General features: G+C 34.9%; 2 protein-coding genes across 2 annotated transcripts in view; both read left to right on the plus strand.

Annotated features, from left to right (window-relative positions):
* Positions 1 to 23572, plus strand: part of LOC127555278 (NACHT, LRR and PYD domains-containing protein 12-like) — a 167256-nt gene that overhangs the window by 132840 nt on the left and 10844 nt on the right. The window lies entirely within an intron of this gene.
* LOC127555279 (NACHT, LRR and PYD domains-containing protein 12-like) overlaps positions 1 to 23572 on the plus strand; it is a 123868-nt gene that overhangs the window by 89452 nt on the left and 10844 nt on the right. Inside the window, 7 exon segments of the mRNA XM_051987505.1 lie at positions 1294 to 1359; positions 4861 to 6493; positions 11943 to 12113; positions 14936 to 15091; positions 15411 to 15487; positions 15490 to 15550; positions 23151 to 23321. Of these exon segments, the coding sequence (XP_051843465.1) occupies positions 1294 to 1359; positions 4861 to 6493; positions 11943 to 12113; positions 14936 to 15091; positions 15411 to 15487; positions 15490 to 15550; positions 23151 to 23321 (2335 nt within the window).

Below are 23572 nucleotides of genomic sequence, written 5' to 3' on the forward strand. Positions count from 1 at the left end.
AACTTGTTATTGTAAACTTTCAACTCATAATTAGGGATGAGGCTATATCCCCAGAAGAGAGTCTTCACAGTTTACCCCATACAGCCTTACTGGAAACTCTAAAGTCTAAACTACAAGCTCTGTGTACACTTAAAACTTCCACTAAGGACCCTGGAATGTGTGGATTTATTTTGCCCACTTTATATTAATTTTTAATTCCAAAAAAGTTAAAATTCCTCATTTATTTACTTGGAATTCAGACAAGAACCAAAAGGATAGCAACATTATGCCAAGCATCTAATGAGCAGTAGATGAGAGAGTCCCAGATCCTTTACTTGCCTCAACCTGAGCAATACAGAAGATGCTCCCATTCCCTTGAGATTAGGTCCCACTTCCTTCATGAACTCTTCTGTACCTCTCAGCCCTCAGGGATCTCTCTGTCCTCTGAACTCTACATGCCTTTAGTATAGCCATGCCTAGCACACAGTGAGTGCTTAATAAATACTTGATGATTACTTGGTTTACTGTTCTTTTTATCAGTGCATTTCTGATTTTTCAGGTTAAATCGTAAGTTCTAAAGGGTACAGAGTATGTTCCACGTTTGTGGTTGCCCATATTGCCCAACTTAATAAGCCCAAATGTCTGTTGTAAGGGAAAAACAAAAAATAAAGTAAAATGAGTGCTAATGGCACAGCATAAGTTGAAGCTGAGGGGTGTGATTATAAGCTACAGCTTCTTTTGCAGTATTAAAGAAAACATCTGAATTTTTTTAAAATAAAATTTTAATGGTATATACGTTGGGGTCCTCAAACTTCTTAAATAGGGGGCCAGTTCACTGTCCCTCAGATTGTTGGCGAGCCGGATTATAATAAAAACAAAAACTTTGTTTTGTGGGCCTTTAAATATAGAAATTTCATAGCCCTGGGTGAGGGGGATAATTGTCCTAAACTGCTGAATCTGGCCCCCGGGCCGTAGTTTGAGGACCCCTGTAAAGTCACTTTATATCTTCTAAAAATTCAAATGTCCCTTCCCTAACATCCCTAGTTATTAAGATCCCTAGGGCCTAATCATGGGTAAGAGACAAGAAAAACAAGTATGACCATGGACAAAGACTCTGGAGGTAGGATCACCAACACCGGTCAGGTTGTTTATTGTACCCAATACTGATTGTCTCTACTACAGTTACCATAACCTCTATTTATTCTCTTTTTTTCTTTTGCCCTAAATAGTCATCTCTTTAGAAGTATGTAAGTCATTAAACAGAAGAGTAATGATCCTTTCTTAGGCTCATTGCCATATCCATTTCTATTATAGATCCTACAGAAGGGACAAGATTGAAAACAAATACAAGTATCACAAGAAAGCAACAAGAAGGGAAAGGTATGTGGATGATAGAACTGGCTGTGGGTAAAATTAGGCTCTTTTCATTTTTACCATGTTAATCTGGATCTTAAATTGTCCATTAACGATGCCCCATGTGTAAAATGTAAGGGGATATGTCAAAGGAATCTGGAATTCTTCCCTAATCATTTAATTAATTGAAGTCTTTTTGGACAAAACAGATAATTTACCTTTTAGGAGAACAAGATTGCAAAATACTGTTTAGTAATAGAGTTAAGAGTTCAGATCCATACTGTATAGTTGCTAGAACTAATAAAAAGTGCTGGAGTTTATTAATGAGAAGAGTGACATGATCAGATATTAGTAAGGTCACTTAAGTAGTAGTATGATAGATGGAAAAGAAGCAGATTTGAGATGAGATGTTGACTTAATCAGGAGATTAATGTATAAGAGAGAGAAAGAGAATGTTGCACTAATTTAAATTCTTTTATTCTAGAAATTGAAATGAGGGCTCCTTGAGTTCGAGGATTTTAAAATTGAGGAAATTTGATCAATTCCTCTTCAGTTCACTTCAGTTGTAAACAAATGCCTCTCCAAATGAATGATTATACTGTAGCTCTGAATGTGAAATAGAGAAGAGAAAGGGAAACACATTTATGAAATTTCAGTGTTGAAAGGAAATTTGCTAATGGAGATTTCATACATTTATGTACAGAAAATATGGGAAACTGAAGATCTATATGAAGATCAATTTGGACACTCTTTGTCCATATTGGGGTGATGGTTTGGCACTTCCCAAGATTACATTGTTGTGAAAGCTCCAAAGATGGTATATTGACTTTCCTTTTTTTTTTTTAAACAGGAAAGTCCCCAAATTCAATGTGTTTTGGAAATGCTTCTTTCTTTTGTAGGATTTTAATGTAGTGATTGCTGGCAAAGGAAGACTTATCTGCGCTTCTGCTTTTTGATTTGTGCTCGGGTTTTTTTTTTTGAGCTCAGTGTTTGGTTGAAGGAGGTGAAAGAATAAAAATTTTTTGCTCCATGACTTAATCAAGGTCGGGTAATAAGGAGAATATGTATAGTCATATCTTTGCTGCATGGGTATAAGTATACCCTTTATCTAAGGGATTTATCTTAGGTAAAGAAGGGGAGACTTTCCTCATTTTAGAAGGAAAAGCAAAAATCAAGATACAATCAATACTTCCTAGATATGTAATATCTATCTGACAAATGCCAGAGGAATATCCTAGGGTCATAGTCTCTAATGTGGGACCAAAGACCTCTCAGAATTGTTTGTGACTTACTTAGATTTTGTTTTCTTTTTTTTTTTCCTCTTGGGATTTTGCATATCAAGACTAACTCAGATTTTGGAGGTGAGCTATAGAAGATAAACATAAAAGTGTCAGTTGTTAATATGGGTGGACTTGTGTATAGACATGTGTATATATTCTGAAGCAAGTAATTTTGCTTTATTTATATGCCTTAGAGTGAGGAAGATAGCACTTGTGGTTGTACAGCTCCACAAATCAAAATTTTGTCCTTCACATATAAGCAAATAGTATATAGAACTTTAGAATCTAGAATGATGGAGAGAGTCATAGTCATGTGAACATTTGAAAGTAGGTAAATATGAGAGATGATAAAGCAGTAGAATTGAAAATACTTGGCAATTTCTTAGTTATGTAGGGTGAGGGACAGTGTATAGCAGAAGATGACCCCAAGGTAGCAAAGCTGCATGAAAAAAAGAATGGGTGATGTCTCCAAGAGGTAAGTTTTGGGGAAAAGTAATTAGTTCACTTTTGAATATATTGGGTTTGAGATTCCAATGAAAATTCAATGTGAACTGTACAATAGGCAATTAGTTATGTGGTATCGGAACTTATAAAAAACACTAGAGTTAGATATACAGACCTGGGTATCACTTGTGTAGGCAGAATATTTGAACACTTTGGGAAAGGAGTCCTGCTTATCATGTCTCAAATCAGTCAACAGGCATTTATTAAGTACTTATTGTATGCTACTGTGCTTAATAGGCTTGGAATAATGAATAAAAGTAGAAAGATAGTCTCTGTCTTATAACAATTGGTGTTCTAGTAGAGAAAGTTGAAAGATGGAAAAAAAAACCCAAACTTGGCAAGTTGTGTTTGGGAGGAGATAGTTCTGAATGCAACAGAGAGAATAATTTAAAAAAAAAAAAAAAAAAAAAGGAGCTATCCAATCTGAGGGAAAAGCCTAGGAAGTAAAAGGGGCTTCGATTGTGTTAATTCCTTGACTGGAAGAGCTTCTAGGAAGAAATGATTCCTGAGGCAAGGTGGATATGTATCCTGGAGAGGAGCCAGTTGCTGGAATGTATAGAAGGCAGGTTTCAGCTCACAAAAAGGAAGGGCTCTCAGCTGTTTAGAGCTGCCCCCCAAAAATGAGGGGCCCCTTAGGATATGATGAGTTCCCATTGCTTGTCATTATAAGGACTCTGGACAGCTCTTGTTGGAGATATTATAGAAGCTTCCTACAATGCTTTGTTTCATATTCCTTTGAAATGAAAATAAAGGACTGTTCTAAGGAAAGAAGTGATTTGATAACCCTTCAGGACACTTTGTAAATCCAATTGTTCCTTAATTATAGCACAGAGTTATCATCACCAAAGAATAAAATCCAGTATAAGGTAGATAGGGTTGAGATATAAATGAGTGTAACAGAAGGGAAGGCTGTAGGAGTTGAGAAATCACATACATTTGAAATAATCATAATCCCAATAATCAGTCCCATAAAAGACTCATGGGATAGTGGGATTTTCTTGGGTCCTTAGGAGCTGACAATATTTTGACAAAGGAAATGTTTTTTTGGTGAGCCCATGACGTTCCAGTTGCCTACTGTATTATCATTGACTTTTTCTTATGCCTGAATTCTCATTGTCATTTCCAGACTTACAGAAAGTTTCAGCTAAAATCTCTCCTTCTGCAAGAAGACTTTCCCGGTGTCCACTCTGTTAGGGCTTTCCTGACTTGTTCATGCCCACTGTTTGCATGCTGTTTCCCTTATTAGATTGTAAGCTTCTTGGGGATAAGATTGTTTTTGTCATTGTTCCGATTGTTGGGAGACTGCATGTCATATAGAAGCAATAAATGTTTCTGGAGTTGACTTGTGGATTTGAATGGCATAACATGGACTATGCAGGGGAGGGTAGGAAGCTCCTGAAGAGGAAGCTGGGAGAAAATAAGGATGGACAAATAAGGCCTTGAAATGTGGCATAAGCTTTGATGTTGTCCTGTGAACAAGACAGAGACATTGAGGCTTCTGATGAGGGCTGTGTTTGTGTTTCAGAAAGATCACTTAAGCTGAGATGCAGGCGAGGTTTGGGGGCTTCCCTTGGACACCAGATTGAGGAGAGGGCAAACCCAGAGGGTAGCACTTCACCTTTATGTGGGCTCTGGGAACTGTGGGAACAGTGATGCCCTAGTCATGATCTCAGGGACATTTCCCTAAGATTCCCCAGCAAATATAAATAACCCTGAATATCTCTGTTTTCTGTTATGACTTTAGATGAAAGAAACAAGTACCAAAAACGAATGAAAGAGAAATTCCAGGTCATCAGGGAGAGGAATTCTCGTCCTGGGGAGCATGAGCTCTTTCACCACCGATTCACACAGCTGCTGCTTCTTCGAGGTTATCGTTACAAGGAGCAGAAGCATCATGAGCTCCTTGTCCGTGGAGGGGAACATGCTAAGGTCATGCAGGAGCGAGGGCAACTTATAGAAACAGTAGCTTTATTTGATCCTTTTAAGGAGACAGGTGTCCAACCCCGCACTGTTGTGCTGCAGGGGGCTGCTGGTATTGGGAAGACCACCCTGGCCAGCAAGGTGATGTTGGACTGGGCAGAGGGAAACCTCTTCCAGGAGAGGTTCGACTATGTTTTCTATCTCACCTGCAGAGAACTGAACCCATTAGGAGAGAGAGAAATCAGTTTTGCTGATTTAATTGCCAGTGACTGGCCTGGCCCAAAGGCTCCCATGGCAGAGATCATGTCCCAGCCAGAGAGACTTCTGTTCATCATTGATGGTTTAGATGAACTGAAATTCCCTTGTAACGAGCACAGATATGATCTATGCAAAGACTGGAAGCAGAAGGAGCCAGTATCCATCCTGCTGAGCAGCTTACTGAGGAAAACCTTGCTCCCGGAAGCCTGCTTGCTACTCACAACAAGACTCACGGCTCTGGGGAAATTTTGTCCTTTATTAGAGAGTCCACGTCATGTGGAGATCCTGGGCTTCTCGGTGCAGCACAGGGAGGAGTATTTCTGCAAATTTTTCAGAGATAAAGATTTGGGTGAAAAAGCCTTTCATTTAGTAAAAGACAATGGCACACTATTCACTATATGCTGCGTTCCCCTGATGAACTGGATTGTCTGCACTTGCCTAAAACAGCAAATAGAGAAGGGACAAGATCCTGTCCAGGCTTTGAAAACCACCACTGCCCTCTACATGTGTTATCTTTCCAATTTAATCATCCCTGATGACAAGAACTTCATCCCTCAGCACTTGAGGGGTCTGTGTTGCTTGGCTGCTGAGGGGATCTGGGACAGGAAACTGCTGTTTGAGGAGGAGGACCTCAGGAGGAATAACTTGGAGGCAGCGGATGTCTCTGCCTTCTTAGACATGAACATTTTCCAGAAAGACAGTGGCTGTGAAAACTGCTACAGCTTCATTCATTTGAGTTTCCAAGAGTTTTTTGCTGCAATGTTCTATATGATGAGCACAGAGGAAAAAAGGATGAAGAGTTCTGACGCCTCTGTCCCAGGTGTCAGAGAACTTCTGGAGGAGTGTAGTGGGCGTAATGCCAGCTTTGTGGTTCTGGTGGTCCGCTTCCTGTTTGGCTTCCTAAACAGAGACATAGCAAGAGAGTTGGAGAGAAAATTCAGATGCAGTATGTCACCGAAAATCAAGTCACAGTTACTGCAGTGGGCTCAGAGAGAATCCAAAATAAATATACAAAATGATTTTTCTATGATTTATCTCCCAGAATTTTATTCTCACTTATATGAGACTCAAGATTCTGAGCTTGTAACACAGGTGCTAGCTAACATCCATGAAATCAAAGTACACCTTTTCAACCACTATGATGTCCTGAAAGCAGCTTTCTGCATTAAGCACTGTTATAGGGCAAGAAAAATGTACTTGTGAGTATCTTCATTTTTTTCTTTCTTTTTTTCATTTTACTATTTAAATTTTATTAGAGAAAATTTTACATGATTATCACATTTCTCAGAATGTCCTCTAAGTGTGTATTTATAGAAAATATGCTAAAACTAATATCTGCAATGACGCCTTGTTACCCTAAGTTGTCATATTTGTTTAAATGAAAAGTCTTGTGTACTCATGTATGTTTAATGGTGATCTGAGCACCTGCAGCTGTTACTTTTAGCATAAATACTTAATTTATCACTTTTTCAAATTTGAGTAAAAGTGTACAATTATTCTATGGCATATCTATTCCCAAGAGATATTAGTCTATAGAAAAGACATGGTGCCATATTTTGTGTGTTAATTTTTCAAAAAGAATGTTCTATAAAGTGGAAAATAAGAGATTTACAAAACAAATATATCTTATCAAGTTATTTTTTATAAAATGAGAAATAGGTATCTGCTATAAATCAAGGTACTATAAATTGGTAGTTTGCAAAATAGATAATTATGAGTTTTATCTAAATATCACTTAAATTATGAAATTGGTATAGATGATTCTATAAAATAATCAACCTAAGTTACATATCATGAACCCTTGCATCCCAGTAATGGTCCCCAAAGCCCAGTATCATGAATTACAATAAAATACATTTTTCAGGAGACCTTATTTAGACAATAAAATCAAAGTAACTATGACCTGTCTAAGTATATTCATTCACGTACAACAAATTTAATTTTTCAGCTTTATTATTAGCAGTTAACTTTAAGTATAATTTCTCATGTTCTCATATACTTTCCAGTTCAGTTCCCTTTTTTTCTTAAATATGTAGGTGCAATATACTTTGTTTATAAAATATTTCAATTCATATAAATACTGTTAACACATACTGTAGGTGAATACCATATTTAAATTCAATCCTACTAACTAAAATTTGAAATAAAAAAATTTGAAAGCACTTTAATTATTATTTAAACACTTGAGTATGCTCCCTCCCTCATATAGGAGTCTATTAAAATTACTGGAAATAACTGATTCTAATACTGACTCCCAAAAGAGGAGCCCTGCCTTACAAAATATTAATAGTTTATGTTGTAAGTTGGTCCTTTTGGCCCCTTTCAAAAAGAACTTTTATCCTACACTATTATTTTCAAAGTATTCACACTTTGAAAACATAAAATCAAGGTCTAAAATAAATTTTGATACAATATTGTTAATTTTTGTATATGAGAAAAATGTGTAGTATTTTGCTTGTGAATATATAATAGAATACACTTCACAGCAATACTACTATATTATTGTACTTCATATGTTATTATTGAGCATGATAAGTAAAACATATCATCTAGAGAAGAAATAAGAAAGTTTAAAGCCTTTGGATGTCATCTATCATCATTACACAAAGTCTAGAATTCTGTAGGTGTAATACTGCTATATAATATGAATTCAAAACATTCCCAACTATGTTTTAGTAGCCATCTCAACTCTGAATACTGGATACATGTTTTATATCTATTTAAAGGGGATTTACAAAAAAATTCTTATCCTCTAAGTATCAAACTGAATTTGGTTTCTGAAAATAATCATTAAAAAAATTATTACTTTTTAGATGGTAGCTAGGCTTTCATGTGAATTTTTATTTCTGTTGTCACATAAAGTATTTGGATTGATTCCTGTGTTTCTTGTGTCTTGAAGCCTTTACTAGACTCTTTGCAGACAGATTGAACTATGGATCTTTCTTATAAGGGAGCCCAATGTTTTTTTTTCAGCTTTGGCCATAGGACCAGCCCAGAATGTCACTCTGGCTTTTCTTTCTTTGGGGACAGAGAATTTGGGGACCAAAGAGCTTAATGCTATTGACTGTTTAAATTGCAATTGTAAAAGGGATCCCCAGTGGATGATATTTTTGTGTCTGCCAGGAAAAGATAAAACCCGGGCACTAATTCAAACTAACATGTCATCGGTGGGTTTGTCACATAAATGGTGAAAAGGACACTACCATAGTTTGCTGCATTTGCACAAAGAAGGGCAAAGTGCAACGGACCTGGCATTTGGCTCTTTGGTCCCCAAAGAAAGAAAAGCCAGGGAGACATTCTGGGCTGAGATGAATTAAAGGACACTGGGTCTCTGAAATCCTGCAGAGTGAGGAGGAGGAGGAGGAGGAGAAGAAACTGGATAGGAGGTAGTGCAGGTGGGTCATACAAATTTCCAGGTCTGTGTCCAGCAGCTTTTCTTTTTTGTCCAGGAACAATCCCATCCCTGGTGTGTGTTACAGATGGTCCCTTTTTTGGGGGAGCCTTCAGCTAAGGGAGTAAGTGATATTATGGCATCAGTTCTCTGATTGGAATCTTTAAAAATGTTCCTAGTTGAGGGGGGCCGAGCAGGAAGAAGAGAAGGGAGGGAGGGAGAGTAAGACTCATTGTGTGGCTGTTAGTGCTAGGAGCTTGCTCTCCAGGTCCTTGGCTGGATTCTAAGTAAGATAGTCTCCTTTGCACTAATGATCATAGGTGCATAAAGGACAAAGATGCTCTGCGAGTGTGAGGATAAAATGAGATCATGTTTGTCAAGTGCTTTGTGAAATTTAAAGCCTTATATAAATGCTTTCTATCTATTTATTTATTTTAACAGCAAAGAGGAAAGAAGTAGTTCCCATTGTTTGAAAAGCTTATGGGGCAGGGAAGCAGTTGCTGGGGATTCTGGGGGCTGGTTTGTAGAAGCTCCAGAGCTGGGAATAAAAGAGGAGTTTTTGTATAAAGCTAGAGAAGCTCATGTCCTTCCTGAGCTTTCAGGTGGATAGGAAAGTTAGGGCCGCTGGGTAAAAGAGTTGAATAGTCTCCTCATTCCTGTCTGTGAGTTTAAATTTCTTAATGCTGGACACAGTACTTTGTCCCACAAATGATAGAAGTAGGAGAAATCTGGAAGCATAATCACAGTTTGCAGTTGATTACCGAGGTATGGTATCAGGCCTTATAGACCAAAGAAGACCAAGTTATGAAAAGTAACTAAGGCAGAAATGGAGCAAGAATAACTCTGTATATTGGTGTATCAGGGAGAAGAGTATTATAAAGGCCTTGGTGAATAAAAGAACAAATCAGATTGGACCTAGGATAGCATCTTAGTTTTGTCTTTCACTAATTATGTGAATTTGTATGAATTAATCTTTTGTCCCACTTTGTTTTCTTAGAGGATTCCTTCCGGTGCTTCAATTATTGAAAAACTTGGTATGTTTTTCATTGGTGATTAAGTTTTGATGTGCAGACTAAATCATTTTATGTTGAATCTTGAATTCTTTTTGCTTTTTACATCACATTATTCCATTCCTTTCTGCATTTTGAGTCCTGAATAATAGTTATTCAAATTTAATTTCTTTTATATTTCAATGTACTTGTCTTAGTCTTTGCAGAATTTCTTTTTTTGTTTTTGCAGTTGTTTAATTTAACATTTTCTTCATGGAGAGGAGGGGTGTCCTGAAAGTGAACTATAGATTTTTTTGGTTGACTGATTTCTGTAGTCTTAACAGAGTAGTTTTCTTATAGTATTCCTTGCATTTTGAAGTTCAAATTTTTTGAAGTCTTCTGGGAGCTTTATTAATTAAGTTGACTTTGCCGATATTATTTTTGAATATGTTTTCTTGTTATGTAAACCATATAGTCTTTAATTTTATTGTTTTTTGCTTCTCTTCTTCCAATTACTCCTCATTTCTGTATATTTATATTATTCTTTTTAATTTCTGCTATGCAAACAAATTCTTCTTTCATAATTCTTGTTTCTCTCTGAAACCATTAATATCCTGCAGTGGTTCCATGCTCTCTGTGGAGGAATCTAAGAATCATCTGTTTTTATATAATTTATTTTTTTGATATATAAAATCAGGCATGTTTAGTTATCCTGGTGCCCTTTTTAATTTATGATGATGGGACCAGATTATAATGCTTATGATATGGAACTTAAACTTTAATTTTTAACTTTAATCTTCCCATATTGTTTCCTTTGTCAGGTAGAGATAGACTAACTTCTGAGACTGTCATGATTAGTATATCTTAAGACAAATCTGGAGCCTGATCAATCAAGTAGACTCTATCTGGCTCCTCCTTGTGCCCTTCCTGTTATCTCCCTAAGATCTCCCCAACTCTTCCTAACTATTCTGTTTAATTCCCAAAGTTTGCCTTTGTTCCTCCTCTCCCCTGAGACCTTAAAATTTCCAGAACTTGGAAGCACTTTGCTTGATCATATAGGATTCTGCCTTGTTTAGTCACTCTTGATTGAAACCTGTAAGCTTTTTCACATAATAGATGGTGCCCTTTCATGACCTGTGATCAGTGTTTCTCCTGTGATTGTTTCAGGTCTCTTGAGCCTCTATTTCATTAAGCTCTCCCAATCTGCTTCACATATGGTCAAGGTTCTTTTAGTTTTCTTCCTCTTAGGATCTTTGGTCTCAGTCTTCTCCCTTTATATTTGTCTCTCCCATTTTGATTCCTTCATTTTTGTGGATTTTATTTATTAGCCATCTACTATGTGGAAGCATTAATGAGATTCTGGAGACAAAAGAAAATGGATACAAGGAGATTATATTCTATACTCTTGGTGTCCACAATGCTCCATGCATATTAAACTTCTCCAATTTTTCTTTATGATAAGTGGCTTAAAATTTCTGGGACCATTTCCAAGTGGCACATCTAGGAAAGTAATACATAATTCCCAGTGCAATTAGAGAAAAACAAATACTCTAAGGGTGCCATGGAAGGGGAAAATGACAGAAAAATGAAGCCTGAGCAGTATTAGAAAAGTTTTTAAAAGTCTTACCTCTTCAATTGGGAAAGCTATGGGCTCAATATATTTATCTAAGCCTTTGGAATTTAATCTCTTTTTGCACTGGCTGGAATGGTCATCTCCTCTCTACTGAGCCATTCTGGGAATTATTTTCTATCCTCTTATTCTAATGGCAATTCATTATGATAAATTCTTCAATTGCTGTGCCCTGTAGAGAGGTTTCAGTATAGTGGGGTCTCTTCTTATTCTGAATAACTGAATCTATCATTGTAAATTCTGGGCTTCTATGCATGTCAGATATTTAGAGATCTTTCCCATCATTCTTTGAGGTTTCTTCCTCCTTTATTCACCTAACTGATCCAGATATTGGTTTTAGCATTGCCCTGAGCTTTGGAAGGTTTGGGTAACAAAACTAGGGAGAAAAAGTGTTGAGGAGGAGGCAGGAGTTTGAGTGAAGGCCAAATGGATCTAGCAGTGAGTCAGTAAGTACTAAGACATACCAGCCTTGGGAACACCAAGCTACTGTCACTTCTAGTTTCCTTGAAAACTGTTACAATTTATAAAGAAGGACCTTTTCACTTTTTCCCTTTCAGAAAAACAGGCACACACATTAATATTGGGAGGTAACTTGACTGCTACTAATACCAATAGCAAATTCTCTCATTTTTTTCTAGTTGTTTTGATTTTGGGTTACCTGCTGGTGTTTGGCAAGAGCTTTTTTCCATGATCAACAAGAATCCAAACCTGAAGGAGTTAACGCTGGGCAGTGAAGCATTTGATGACTCATGTATGGAAAACCTTTGTAAGGAGCTAAACCATCCAAATTGTAAACTTGAAAAACTGACGTAAGTCTAAAATGACCCCATGTCTAGGATAACTACCAGTGTGTGAGTGGGATACATGAGGTAAAAAACTGAGATATGAAAAAGAAAGATCTTAGGAGGAAAAGCAAGGATAGACCTGAATCTAAATGAGTAGAAAAATAGGACAATGAAAAGTAGAGAAAAAAAAAGAGGGAAAACTGATATATATGTACCCTTATTACTACTAATGGGTAGTAGAAATAGTAATTATAGCAACAAAAAAAAAAAAAAAAAGGAGAATGAAATTAAAGGTACAATAGTAGCAAAAAGAAAAAAACACACTTGAAATTATCTCATTTATTGATGACATGATGGTATCCTATGAAAACCTCAGAGTCAATGAAAAAACTAATAATAAAATCATACATTTGGAATTGGAAAGGAGAAAAAGATGTTCTTCTGATTTTACAGATCTCTCCCTCTGATTTTACAGATGAGAGATTCAAGACTCACTAACATTAATTGACTAAAATCATACAGTCAGAATTTAAAGCAAAGTCGGCTGACCCCAAATCCAGTGTTCTTACTTTAGCACTGGTAAGATGGTTTTCAGTTATTTCAGTCATGTCTGATTTTTTGTGAACCCTTCTGTCAACTTTGGGGTTTTCTTGATAAGGAAACTGAAATGCTTTGCTATTTGCTTTTCCAGATCATTTTATAGATGAGGAAACTGAGCCAAACAGGATTAAGTGACTTCCCTAGAGTCACTTTGTTAGTAAGTGTCTATGACGAGATTTAAATACAAGAAAAGTCTTCCTGACTCTTAAGTCCTGTATTCTATCCACTTAGCTGTTTTCAAAATGGATTATGTGATCTAAACATGATAATTTTAGCCATAACAATGATTAAATGAGAACAAGATCAGTCACCTTCCTGAAATTTCTTAAGTAAAAGAGACATTAATATAATATTATTAGTTAATAAAATAGACATTATTGAAAATCTAGTTCTCCTCTACTCTCTCCATCCTGCCACCTCTGGGAAATTGGATTCTGTCCCTGGCACTACCCTTGACTTTGCTAGGCCGGGTTCTGTTCCAGATCTCCACAACACTTCCCACATGTCTCCACACAAAGCTATTCCCTCTAGAAAATCGGATACCTGAGCATAAAGGGTGATACCATAAACAAATTAGGAGAACAAGGCACCATTTACCTGTCAGATCTTTGGAGACGAGAGGGATTTATAACCAAAGAAGAACTAGAGAATATTATGAAAGGCAAAATGGACAACTTTGATTACATTTTATTAAAAAGTTTTTGCACAAACAAAACCAACAAAAACAAGATTAAAAGGGAAGTACAAAGTTAGAAAAAAAATTTTACATTCAGTGATTCTGATAAATGTCTCATTTCTGAATTATATAAAGAACTGTTTCAAATTTGTAAGAATACAAATGATTCCCCAATTGATAAATGGTCAAAGGATATGAACAGATAATTCTCAGATAATGAAATTAAAGCCATCTATAATCATATGAAAAGATGCTCTAAATCACTTTTGATTAGAAAAATGCAAATCAAACTACTCTGAGATAGCATCTCACATCTCTAAGGTTGATTAAAATGACAGGAAAAGATAATGATGAATGTTGGAGGGGATGTGGGAAAAATGGGACAGTAATGCATTGTTGGTGAAGTTGTAAAATGATCCAACCATTCTGGAGAGCAATTTGGAACTATGCTCAGAGGTTATAAAATTGTGCATACCTTGACCAAGCAGTGCCATTACTGGGTCTGTATCCTGAGCAAATAATAAAGGAGGAAAAAGAACCCCCATGTGCAAAAATGTCTTTTCATGGTAGCAAAGAATTGGAAAATGAATAGATGCTTATTAATTGGGGAATAGCTGAACAAGTTGTGGTATATGAGAATAATGGTATATTATTGTTTTATAAAAAATTTTATATATATGTATATATGTATAAAATCTGATTTTGGACATGCCTGGAAAGAAAATTGGATACCTGGGCATAAAGGATGATACCATAAACAAATTAGGAGAACAAGGGAGAATAGAGGTATTTATAACCAAAGAATAACTCTAGAACATTATGAAAGATAAAATGGACAACTTGGATTACATTTTATTTAACCATGAATGGATGCTCTCTACAGCACATAGGTGATTCTGTGATCAAATATTATCCCAAATAAGAGATGTCTGTATACTTTCTTCTCTTCATTTTGGAAGAGAGAGGATTTTAGATCTCTAAAGTTGCGTATGCTGACAAACTTGTATCCCATGTTGGTTAGTTCTGTGGAAATAGTTTCCCTGCTCTTTTATTCTTTGTTACAAGTAATGGTTATAGAACTGGGTGATGGGGAGATTTATTTAGAATTGAAAGTATTGTAAAAACAGGGCTCACCAATAGACATTTTTCAAAATAAGCATTATGTGTGTATATACATCTTTTGTGTATTGCAGCGGTGAAATACCAGAGATACTGATTATTTTTGTCAAGAAAAAAGTATCCAAATGAATTCCTCTCCCTTTCCACATTATTATTCCTAATAATTCCCAATCAGGATCAGTTCTTTCTCATTTTCTTGGCTTTCTTATGTCATGTAGTTGATCCAGTATTGCACAAGCATGAGGTTCAGAATGGAAAGAATGGGCTCGGAGATTAAGATATTAGGAAGGGGAAGTTTTTAAAGAAATTAAAGTGTTTAGGATGCACTCTTAGAGGAGATTGCTTATAAAGAATTGGTGACTCTGACTTCTTTCCCAGAAAAAGAAGAAAGAAGTAAAACCTGGAGAAAAAAAAAGATTCCTTTTTGATTGTGATCATATGTCTCCTACAGGTTGACAGACTTCAAGGTAACTTACTCCTCTTGTCAGCATCTCTTCTCTGCTCCTAGTCTGAAAAGCCTGGAGTTGAATGGTGAAATTGTTAAGGATGACATGAAACTTCCACGTGAGACCTTGGGAAAAAAGAACTGTCAGTTGCAGATACTAAGGTGAGTCTTCATAAATTTCCTCTCTTCAGAGGCTCCCAGGGATTAGGGAATAAAGTGATAGTAAGCAGTAAGAGCCACGTGGACTTGGGGAGGGTGACTGCGGACTGCCTTTCCGAGGTCTGGACAAAGCTTTATCCATTCTGGCTCCTCTGGGAATTTGGGGCAGTAGGCCCTTCTCTTCACCAGGTTCTGGGGCCAGTTTGTCTGGTGAGTGCCAGCTTCCCTCTGATGTCCCGGTATGATTTCTCTGGCCTGAGGAGTGAATCAGTGTTGGAGAATGTAATTGATCATGCCCTTTCTGGTTTTCTGTTTCCTTCAGAATATCTGCTTTTTCAAGTTTTGCTGTTAAGCTTCTGGATTTTTTCTCTGCTGAGAACCTGAAAAGCTTACACCTGATGCAGTAGTAGAGCTTCTGCATAATGTCTTGGCAAAACAGGATTGTAAGCTACAAACAATCAGGTGAGCCCCTGTGAGTTTTCTTTGGGGTAAGCATCTTAAGTTTGGTGGTCAAAGGACAAAGTAGGGAGCAAAAGAGGAACACAAGTTTGAGGAAGGTGATTGGAAGCTTTCTTCTTGAGGTGGGTTTAGGAACCAGTCTCACACATTGCCGTTGCAGTGGGGATTGTTTGTTCTGAGGAATTGACCAGAGAGTGTTTGCTTAGGGGTTTCTCACATTGTCTCTGAAGGGCCCGTTGAAGCATCCCTTAGTTCTAGCCCTATCAGATGTAAACATTTCTCTCTCTACACCCTGCCCCTGTTTTGTGCTGTTGTTGTTTGTTTTGCTTGTTTATTTATTTATCTTTGTGTTAAAGGGCTCAGCTCTAGAGTGAGGAAGATGAACAAAACTCAGGTAGAGACAAAACAAAGCTTTGATGAAGAAAGACTATGTCATAATCAATAAATAAATTCATAAATGTGCCAGTGCTTTTTCACTAAATCTATAAATTGGAAATGCAGAGGTCATACTTGTTTCTCAGAGGCATTAGGGACTGACCATGTTGACCATCCCTGAATAGGAATATTCTTACTATATCCCTGAAACATGATCATCTGTCTCCTCAGTAAAAGACTCCTGGGATGAAGAAGTCACTGCCTTATGAAACAGCTCATTTCTTGTTTGAAAACTTGTCCTTAGAACTAAAATCTAGCTCTCTTAAACATACTCAACACATTGGTTCATTTCCATATACAGAGCAGACATAAATGAGAATTCAGTATAGAGCAAGAAATTTCCATTTCATGAAATCATATGTAATAAATCCTAGGCATTGTTTTCAAAGCAACCTTGCTTGGTTCTTCCTTTAAAGTTTTCTTTTATTTTCTGCTGCTTATTTATTTTTTCCTCTTCTATGAATATGTTTATATACACATATACACATGTATATAGACACACACATAGACACACACATTTATAAACAATATATACACATATACATATATGCAAGACCATATAATGCATGTTTCTGTTTGTTACTCATTTCTCTAGAGATAGATAAAATCTTCCTTTATAAGTCCAATTCTTTCTATGTTTTTCTAAATGAACTAGCTTCTCATTTCTTATTACAGCAGTATTCCATCACAATAATACCCTAGATGAAAGATTACCTATGAAAATGTCTCCTCAAATTTTGGCTTCCCTTCTTATCTTAGCTACATTGTTTTTATTTATATGAAGCATTTTAATATAAAGTAATTAAAAATTTCCATTTCATACTCCACCAATGCACTTAGATTCTTATAATATGGTTTACATTCTTCTCCCACTGAATCTCTCATCTTTACATTTTTCTTCTTTAGTTTCTTTGAAATTTTTGGTCTTTTGTTCTACCCAAGGAATTTTGTTATTATTTTTTCTAATTTAGTAAAATAATTTCTAGTAATTTAATTGGTATAATATTGAATAAATATATCAGTTAGGTAAAGTTGTCATTAAAACTTAATGTTTTTACCAACTGTGAACAATGACCATTTCTCCAATATTTAAATCTGATGTGAATTATATAAAGTGTTTTTATGTTTCTCATTATATAGTTATGTTTGAGATTATTTTATCAATGATGTATATCAATATCAATAAAATATCAAATAATTTAATTTAATAATTTAAATAGTCTAAAGCAATATTGAAAAACAGTTGGTGATAATGTAATTTTTCTAATTTTCTCTTTTAATTAAATGTATTTTAGCTTTACCTTTATCTGAGATCATGATTACTATTCCTGCTTTTTTAAAAAATATATATATATAGTACATTTTGCTCCAGCCTTTTATTTTATCTCTGTGTGTCTCTCTCATTTTTATTGTATTTCCTTCAAGTGCCATATTGTTGAATTCGGATTGTTAATCCATTCTGCCATCCATTTCCATTTCATGAATATATTCATTCCATTCACATTTTCAGTTATTATTAATCTGTTGTGTATTGCCCTCCATCCTATTTTTCCTCACTGTCATTTTCACCCTATTTAGCATATCTCTCGTTATCCATCTAACTTATTGTTACCTGCTGCCTTGCCCTTCTATTCCTTAATCTACCCCTCTAAGATTTCCCCCGTATTCTCTACCCTGACTTTCTACTTTAATCTAGTTATCTTTCTAAAAGTTTCTCTCTTGTTCCTTCTCCTAAGGCTTAGTCTACACACCCTTCTAAAATTTTATCCCTTACCCTATCCCCTTTCTTATTTCTGTCTAAAATTAAAAGATTTTATATTTTTCCAGGTGTATTTGTTATTCTCTATTTAATACATTTTCAATGAGAGAAAGGTTTTAGTTTGCCAACCCTCTATTTCAACTTTTATCATCTTTTTCAGTTCTTCCTTTCATTTGTATGAAAGTTACAACTTTTTTATCTCTATGTAATTTTATTCTTTTAGAATCATTCCATCATACACATATCAAGCCAAGCCTTTCTGTGAAACTACTCACATGAGTCTTAAGAATACTGATTATATTTTCTCATATAAGAAGTAAAGTTTGATTTTTTTGAGTCCCTTATAATTGATCTTTAATGTATACCCTATATTTCTCTTGGATCTTATATGTTGAATTTTTTTATTAAATTTGTGACAAATTTTGTGACAAATACCTAAAAGTTTTTCAATTCATTAAATGTCCTTTTTGTTTCTTTTTTTTTTTTTTTTTTTAGTGAAAGCTTTCTATTTTCAAAACATATATATATACATGAGGGGCAGCTAGGTGGCACAGTGGATAGAGCACCAGCCATTGAAGTTAGGAGAACCTAAGTTTAAATTTGGCTTCAGACACTTAACACTTCCTAAATGTGTGACCCTGGGCAAGTCACTTAACCCCAATTGCCTCAGCAAACAAAACAAAACAAAACAAAACAAATATATGCATGAATAAGTTTTCAACATTAATCCTTGCAAAATCTTGTATTCTAATTCCCCTGTCCTTTTCCCTTCACCCTTCAATGGCAAGTAATCTAATGTATATTAAACACATGAATGATAAATATTTCTTATTTTATTTAGCTCTATCTTTTCTATGAAGCATTTTATTTTTATATTCATTTTAGGGTGAATTACTAAATAATTATATTTTTAATATAATATAATTTTAATATATATAATTATATATATATTTTTCCTCCTTCCTATTTTTCCTCATTATCCTTCTCACCTATTCCTATCCCTCTTCACTGCTTTGCTTTATTTCTACTTGTTACCTAGTCTTCCTATTCCTCAACTTATCCACCTGTCCAAGAATCCTTCCCTATCCTCTCTCCTCTAGCTCCTTGCTCTCTTATTTCTTTCTGAATTCAAAAACTTGTACATGTATATGTTGTTGCCTTTTTAACCTCTTCCTGATGAGAGTAAGGAATCAGCACTATTCACCTTCCTGCTTACTTTCTTCTTTTGTTTTTATTTTTCCTTTCCTTTTTGTGTCATTTGTATGTGTTATTTGTTCCTCTTTATCTCTCCCTACAGAGTTTTATATTTTAAAAAATATTCTTATCATACTCAACTCAGCCCAAGCTTTTCTTTCAAACTACCCATATAAAAGTGACAGTCATAAAAGAACTAATAATATTTTCATATGTAAGAAGTAAATGATTTGACCTTATTGAGTCCCTTAATTGATCTTTAGTGATTTCTTTATATTTCTCCTGGATGTTCTATGTCAGATTTTTCTTTAATTTCTGCTGTGTTGTTGAAAATATCTGAAAGCTTTTCAGTTCATTTAATTTCCTTTTTTAAAACTTCAGAATCATACTTAACATTGCTTTATAATTTACCCTTGGTTGTAAACCCAGAGCTTTTGCTCTATGAAATATAATTTTTCAAGACCTTTCCAGGTTTTTCTGAAATTTACTTGTTTAATAATTCTTAGAGCATGTAGTATTCTATTACATTCAAATACCACAATTCCCCATTTTGTTCAGTCATTCCCCAATTGACTGGGCATTCCCTCAATTTCCAGTTTGTTACCACAACAAAAAGAGCTGTTATAAATAATTAAATATATATGGATCCTTTCCTCCTTTTTATGATCTCTTTGGGATACAGCCCTAGTAGTGGGATTTTTGGGTTAAAGAGAATGCAGAATTTGGTTGCTCACTGGGTATAGTTCCAAATTGCTTTCCAGAATAGTTGGATCTGTTCACAACTCCAACAATACAGCAGTGTCCCAATTTTCCCATATCCCCTCCAATATTTATCATTTTCCTTTTCTGTCATCTTAGCCAATATGATAGGTATGAGGTGGTACCTAGAGTCTACTTTCCATTTCTCTAATCAGTAGTGATTTTGAGCTCTTTTTCCTATAACCAAAGATAGTTTGTATTGTATTCCATTACATTTATTTGCTAAAATATGTTCAGTTAGATCCCTCCATAGTCATTGGCATGCATTGTTCTTCCAGTTTTTTATTGTTAAAAATTCTACATAATATTTTGTTATTGTTTTCTATAATCTTTCTGTCATTGACATCCTTGTTATACGTGTTTAGTAGTGAGAGATCACTAGGTCAAATGTTAAGAATTTGTTGTTTTGGGGCTACATAATTTCAATTTTGTCCCCAGAAAAATTAGATTAATTAATTTCTCGGTATACCAAAAGTGTTTTTGTATTTAAGGTTTTCCATATCCCTTTTAGCACTGATCAATTTACATTTTAAAAAATCTTTGCCAATTTTCTGGGTATAAATTGAAGCTCTGGGTTGTTTCAATTTGCATTTCTCTTATTAGTGATTTGGAACAATTGGCTCAAACAATATTATTGTTTCTTTTTTGTTTTGTTTTGTTCTAAAAACAGCTTGTTCTTATACTTCAACAATTAGGGGAAGGCTTTGAGTTTTCTAGCAGTCACCTAACTATCATAGCTTGGTAGTGCATGGCTCTAATCCCAATGGTATAGTGAATTCTTAGTGAAATCCCCCTCTGCCAATGCAGATCACCTGCTCTGTAACTAATAGTCTTAGTCAGGGTTTTGATAAATTGGCTATCAGACATTTATAAGAGTAGGCGCAAATAGCAAATGTGTGACAGATTTGCTAACGTGGTATCTCTACAACAACCCATACTGGAAAACCTCATACTTATTATTACAGTTGCAAAAGTCTTTCAGCCCTCCTTCCCTTTCATTCTTTGTGTCTGATTTTGTCACTTTTCATCTTTTAACCACAGGTAGAAGTCAGAATTTGTGACTTCATCTTCAGATCCTTCATCATCTTTGTTTTCTGTTTGAAGCACTTTCTCCCTCCCTCCAATGAACTGTTCATTTTTCTCATTTAACCTGTGAAGTAGCAAAGTCTTTTCCAAGCACTTTGCTTTCTCTACTAAGAACACAGTCAGCCTACATCTTATTCTGTAGCTAACACTTGGCTTTTGTAGCTATACACTTTCTATATCATTGGAAATTTCACTCCTACTCTCCATGTTTCCTAGAACTGAGATGTTCAGTTCTCTGTCACTTTATGGTCAACTTATATAGATCATTCATTTTCCAAGGCAAATTGTATAGTATATATGCCTCTTTTGAATTTGGAAGACTAAATTTTTTGGACTCCAGTAATCGTTTAACTTTCAGGAGTCTTTCTTGAACTTTTCTGGGTTTTATTCAACTTTTTTTTTTTTTTGACATTCAGTGAAGTCTTAGGATTTATTTGTGTTGCTGTCTTATATGCTCATCTGTCACTTGCATTTTCTTTCCAAAGTTTTAATACAGTGAAAGCTGCCTTCAATTGTTGTTGGGTTATGTGTGTGTGTGTCTGAGAGAGAAAGTTTTATGTTTAATTTGGCTTCCAGGCATTTCTCACTTCTTGCCCTGTTGTCTAGTTTTCAAACATTTTCTATAAAAGTCTAGTCTCATCAGTTCTAATTGTATATACACACAGTGCTTCTTTAGTCAAATGCAAAAACTCTTTGTATATTATTATTATTATTATATGTATATTATTAGTAGCTAAAAAGCAGTACTGGAGTTACTTCCTGATGTTTTCTTTCAATATTGTTAATAAAAATAGCTAATCACAAGAGACCTGATTATTTATTTTTCCTCAGCATATCATATATTTGATAAACTATAACTCAGGAAATAAAATCACAATGGAAGAGAGTGAGCAGTAGCTGTGGGAAAAATGCATTATCATTTATAATTTACTGTTTTTAATTTTTGGCTTTACAGCACATACAAATGTCTATAAAATAAGTCTATAATTTCCATTTTTCCCTCACAATCATAGCATATTTTATTAATTTTAACTTTTTATTCTATCTCTAATAAACACCAAAAAGGGAATATTTCCATGTACAAAATAAAACAAAAATTATTTATAAAATTTCAAATTTTTATACTTTCTTTTTAAGAGTCTACAATAAATTCAAGATGTTTTCTCAAGTTGTCTTATATATGTTTTTATCTGAAATTTCTTCTCTTCCATTCTCTACATTAAAAAAAAAAAATGCTTCAATGACCTTTATTTTTGTGTTTGATGTCCTTGCTCCACCAGTCCGTAGGCTAAAGGATAGAGATAATTTAATAATTTGTTAGCATAATTACAAATTGGCTTTCCATAACAGTGATAACAATTCCCTCAATAGAGAATTGGTGAGCCTGCCTTTCCACAGTTCTGCAACATTGACTTTTCTTCTCTTTTGTCATTTATATTAATTTGATTCAAGATTTATGTACTCTGCATTTCTCTTATTAGTAATGATCGATATCATTCTTTCTTGTGGTTTTTAAAGGTTTACAGTTTCTTTCTGGAGAGCTTTTTATTCATCTCCTTTCACCACTTACTCATTGAACAATGACTTAAATCATATAATTCTGTCACTTTTCTATATATATCTTGCATATTAATCACATATCAAATGTTTGCTGCCCTAAACAACAAAACCTTTCCCTAATATTTTCTCCTTATTATACAAGTAATTTTCATGCAGAAACTCTTCAATTTCATATAATGAATGAGTTATTTTCCTCTTTTTTTATTGTCATTAATATTCCCTATTCACAGTTATACGAGAGTCATGATCTGATTCTCTCCTTTTGCACCTCCTCTTCTTCCTTTTCTTCTTCTACATATTCTAATTACTCCTTTTCTCTTTTTCCTGACCTTTTTCCTTCTTTTTTTATCCTCTTCCTCTGTTATGACCATCAGGATTCAAGCCATATGTACATTTTGAGCTAACTGTGGTATAAGTTAGTCTAAATCTAATTTCTACAAAATGCTTTCCAGTTTCTTCAGTAATTTTTTTTATATAAGGAGTTCATTCTTGGTTAATTTTTGTTCTCATGTCTATTGAAGAATTAATTATCGAGTTTTTTCTGATTCTTCTTTAATCTGATCTATTGGTATAATTTTCAATTTTTTTTGAATTCTAAAACTTTAAAATTTTAAAACTAAATCATTTTGATGATTCTTGCCTTATATTATAGTTTGAGGTCTAAAAATACTGTTTTCTGGAAAAGATTGATCATCTTAAAGAAACTATATAAAATCAGTGTGTTTTTAACATTACTCAAACAAGGTTAGGAAATGAATTAATCTTGGAAAATTGAATCGACCACTTTCCCTCTTATGTTTTCTCTTTCAGTTTGGGGACTTGTCTATATTACCCTGCAGTTTGCTATAAGCTCTTCTCTGTTCTTGGTAGCAGTAAGAGCCTGAAGAACTTAGATCTAAGTCTAAATTCCTTTGGGGAGGAGGAAATAAAAAGTCTGTGCAAGACTATGGAAAACCAAGTTTGGAAATTGGAGACTCTGAGGTGAGTTTTCCCAGCCTTTCCATTTCTAGACTTTCTGCTTAGTATCAGGGACAGGAGAGCAAGAGGAAGAGAGAACAGTAGAAACCAGGGAATAGAAACATGGAACTGCTTTCCTTCCCCAGTTCAGTGTTCACAGTCTTACACTCTTCCTCCCCTTGTGCTCTAAGCAGTAATATGACAGGGAAAGGTAGATTTCCTGCTTTTCTCTCTACTAGCTGATCATCACATTCATGTGCCGGCTTCCAAGTCTG

The sequence above is a fragment of the Antechinus flavipes genome, chromosome 3 (assembly GCF_016432865.1).
Source record: "Antechinus flavipes isolate AdamAnt ecotype Samford, QLD, Australia chromosome 3, AdamAnt_v2, whole genome shotgun sequence".
In the NCBI taxonomy this organism is placed as follows: Eukaryota; Metazoa; Chordata; class Mammalia; order Dasyuromorphia; family Dasyuridae; genus Antechinus; species Antechinus flavipes.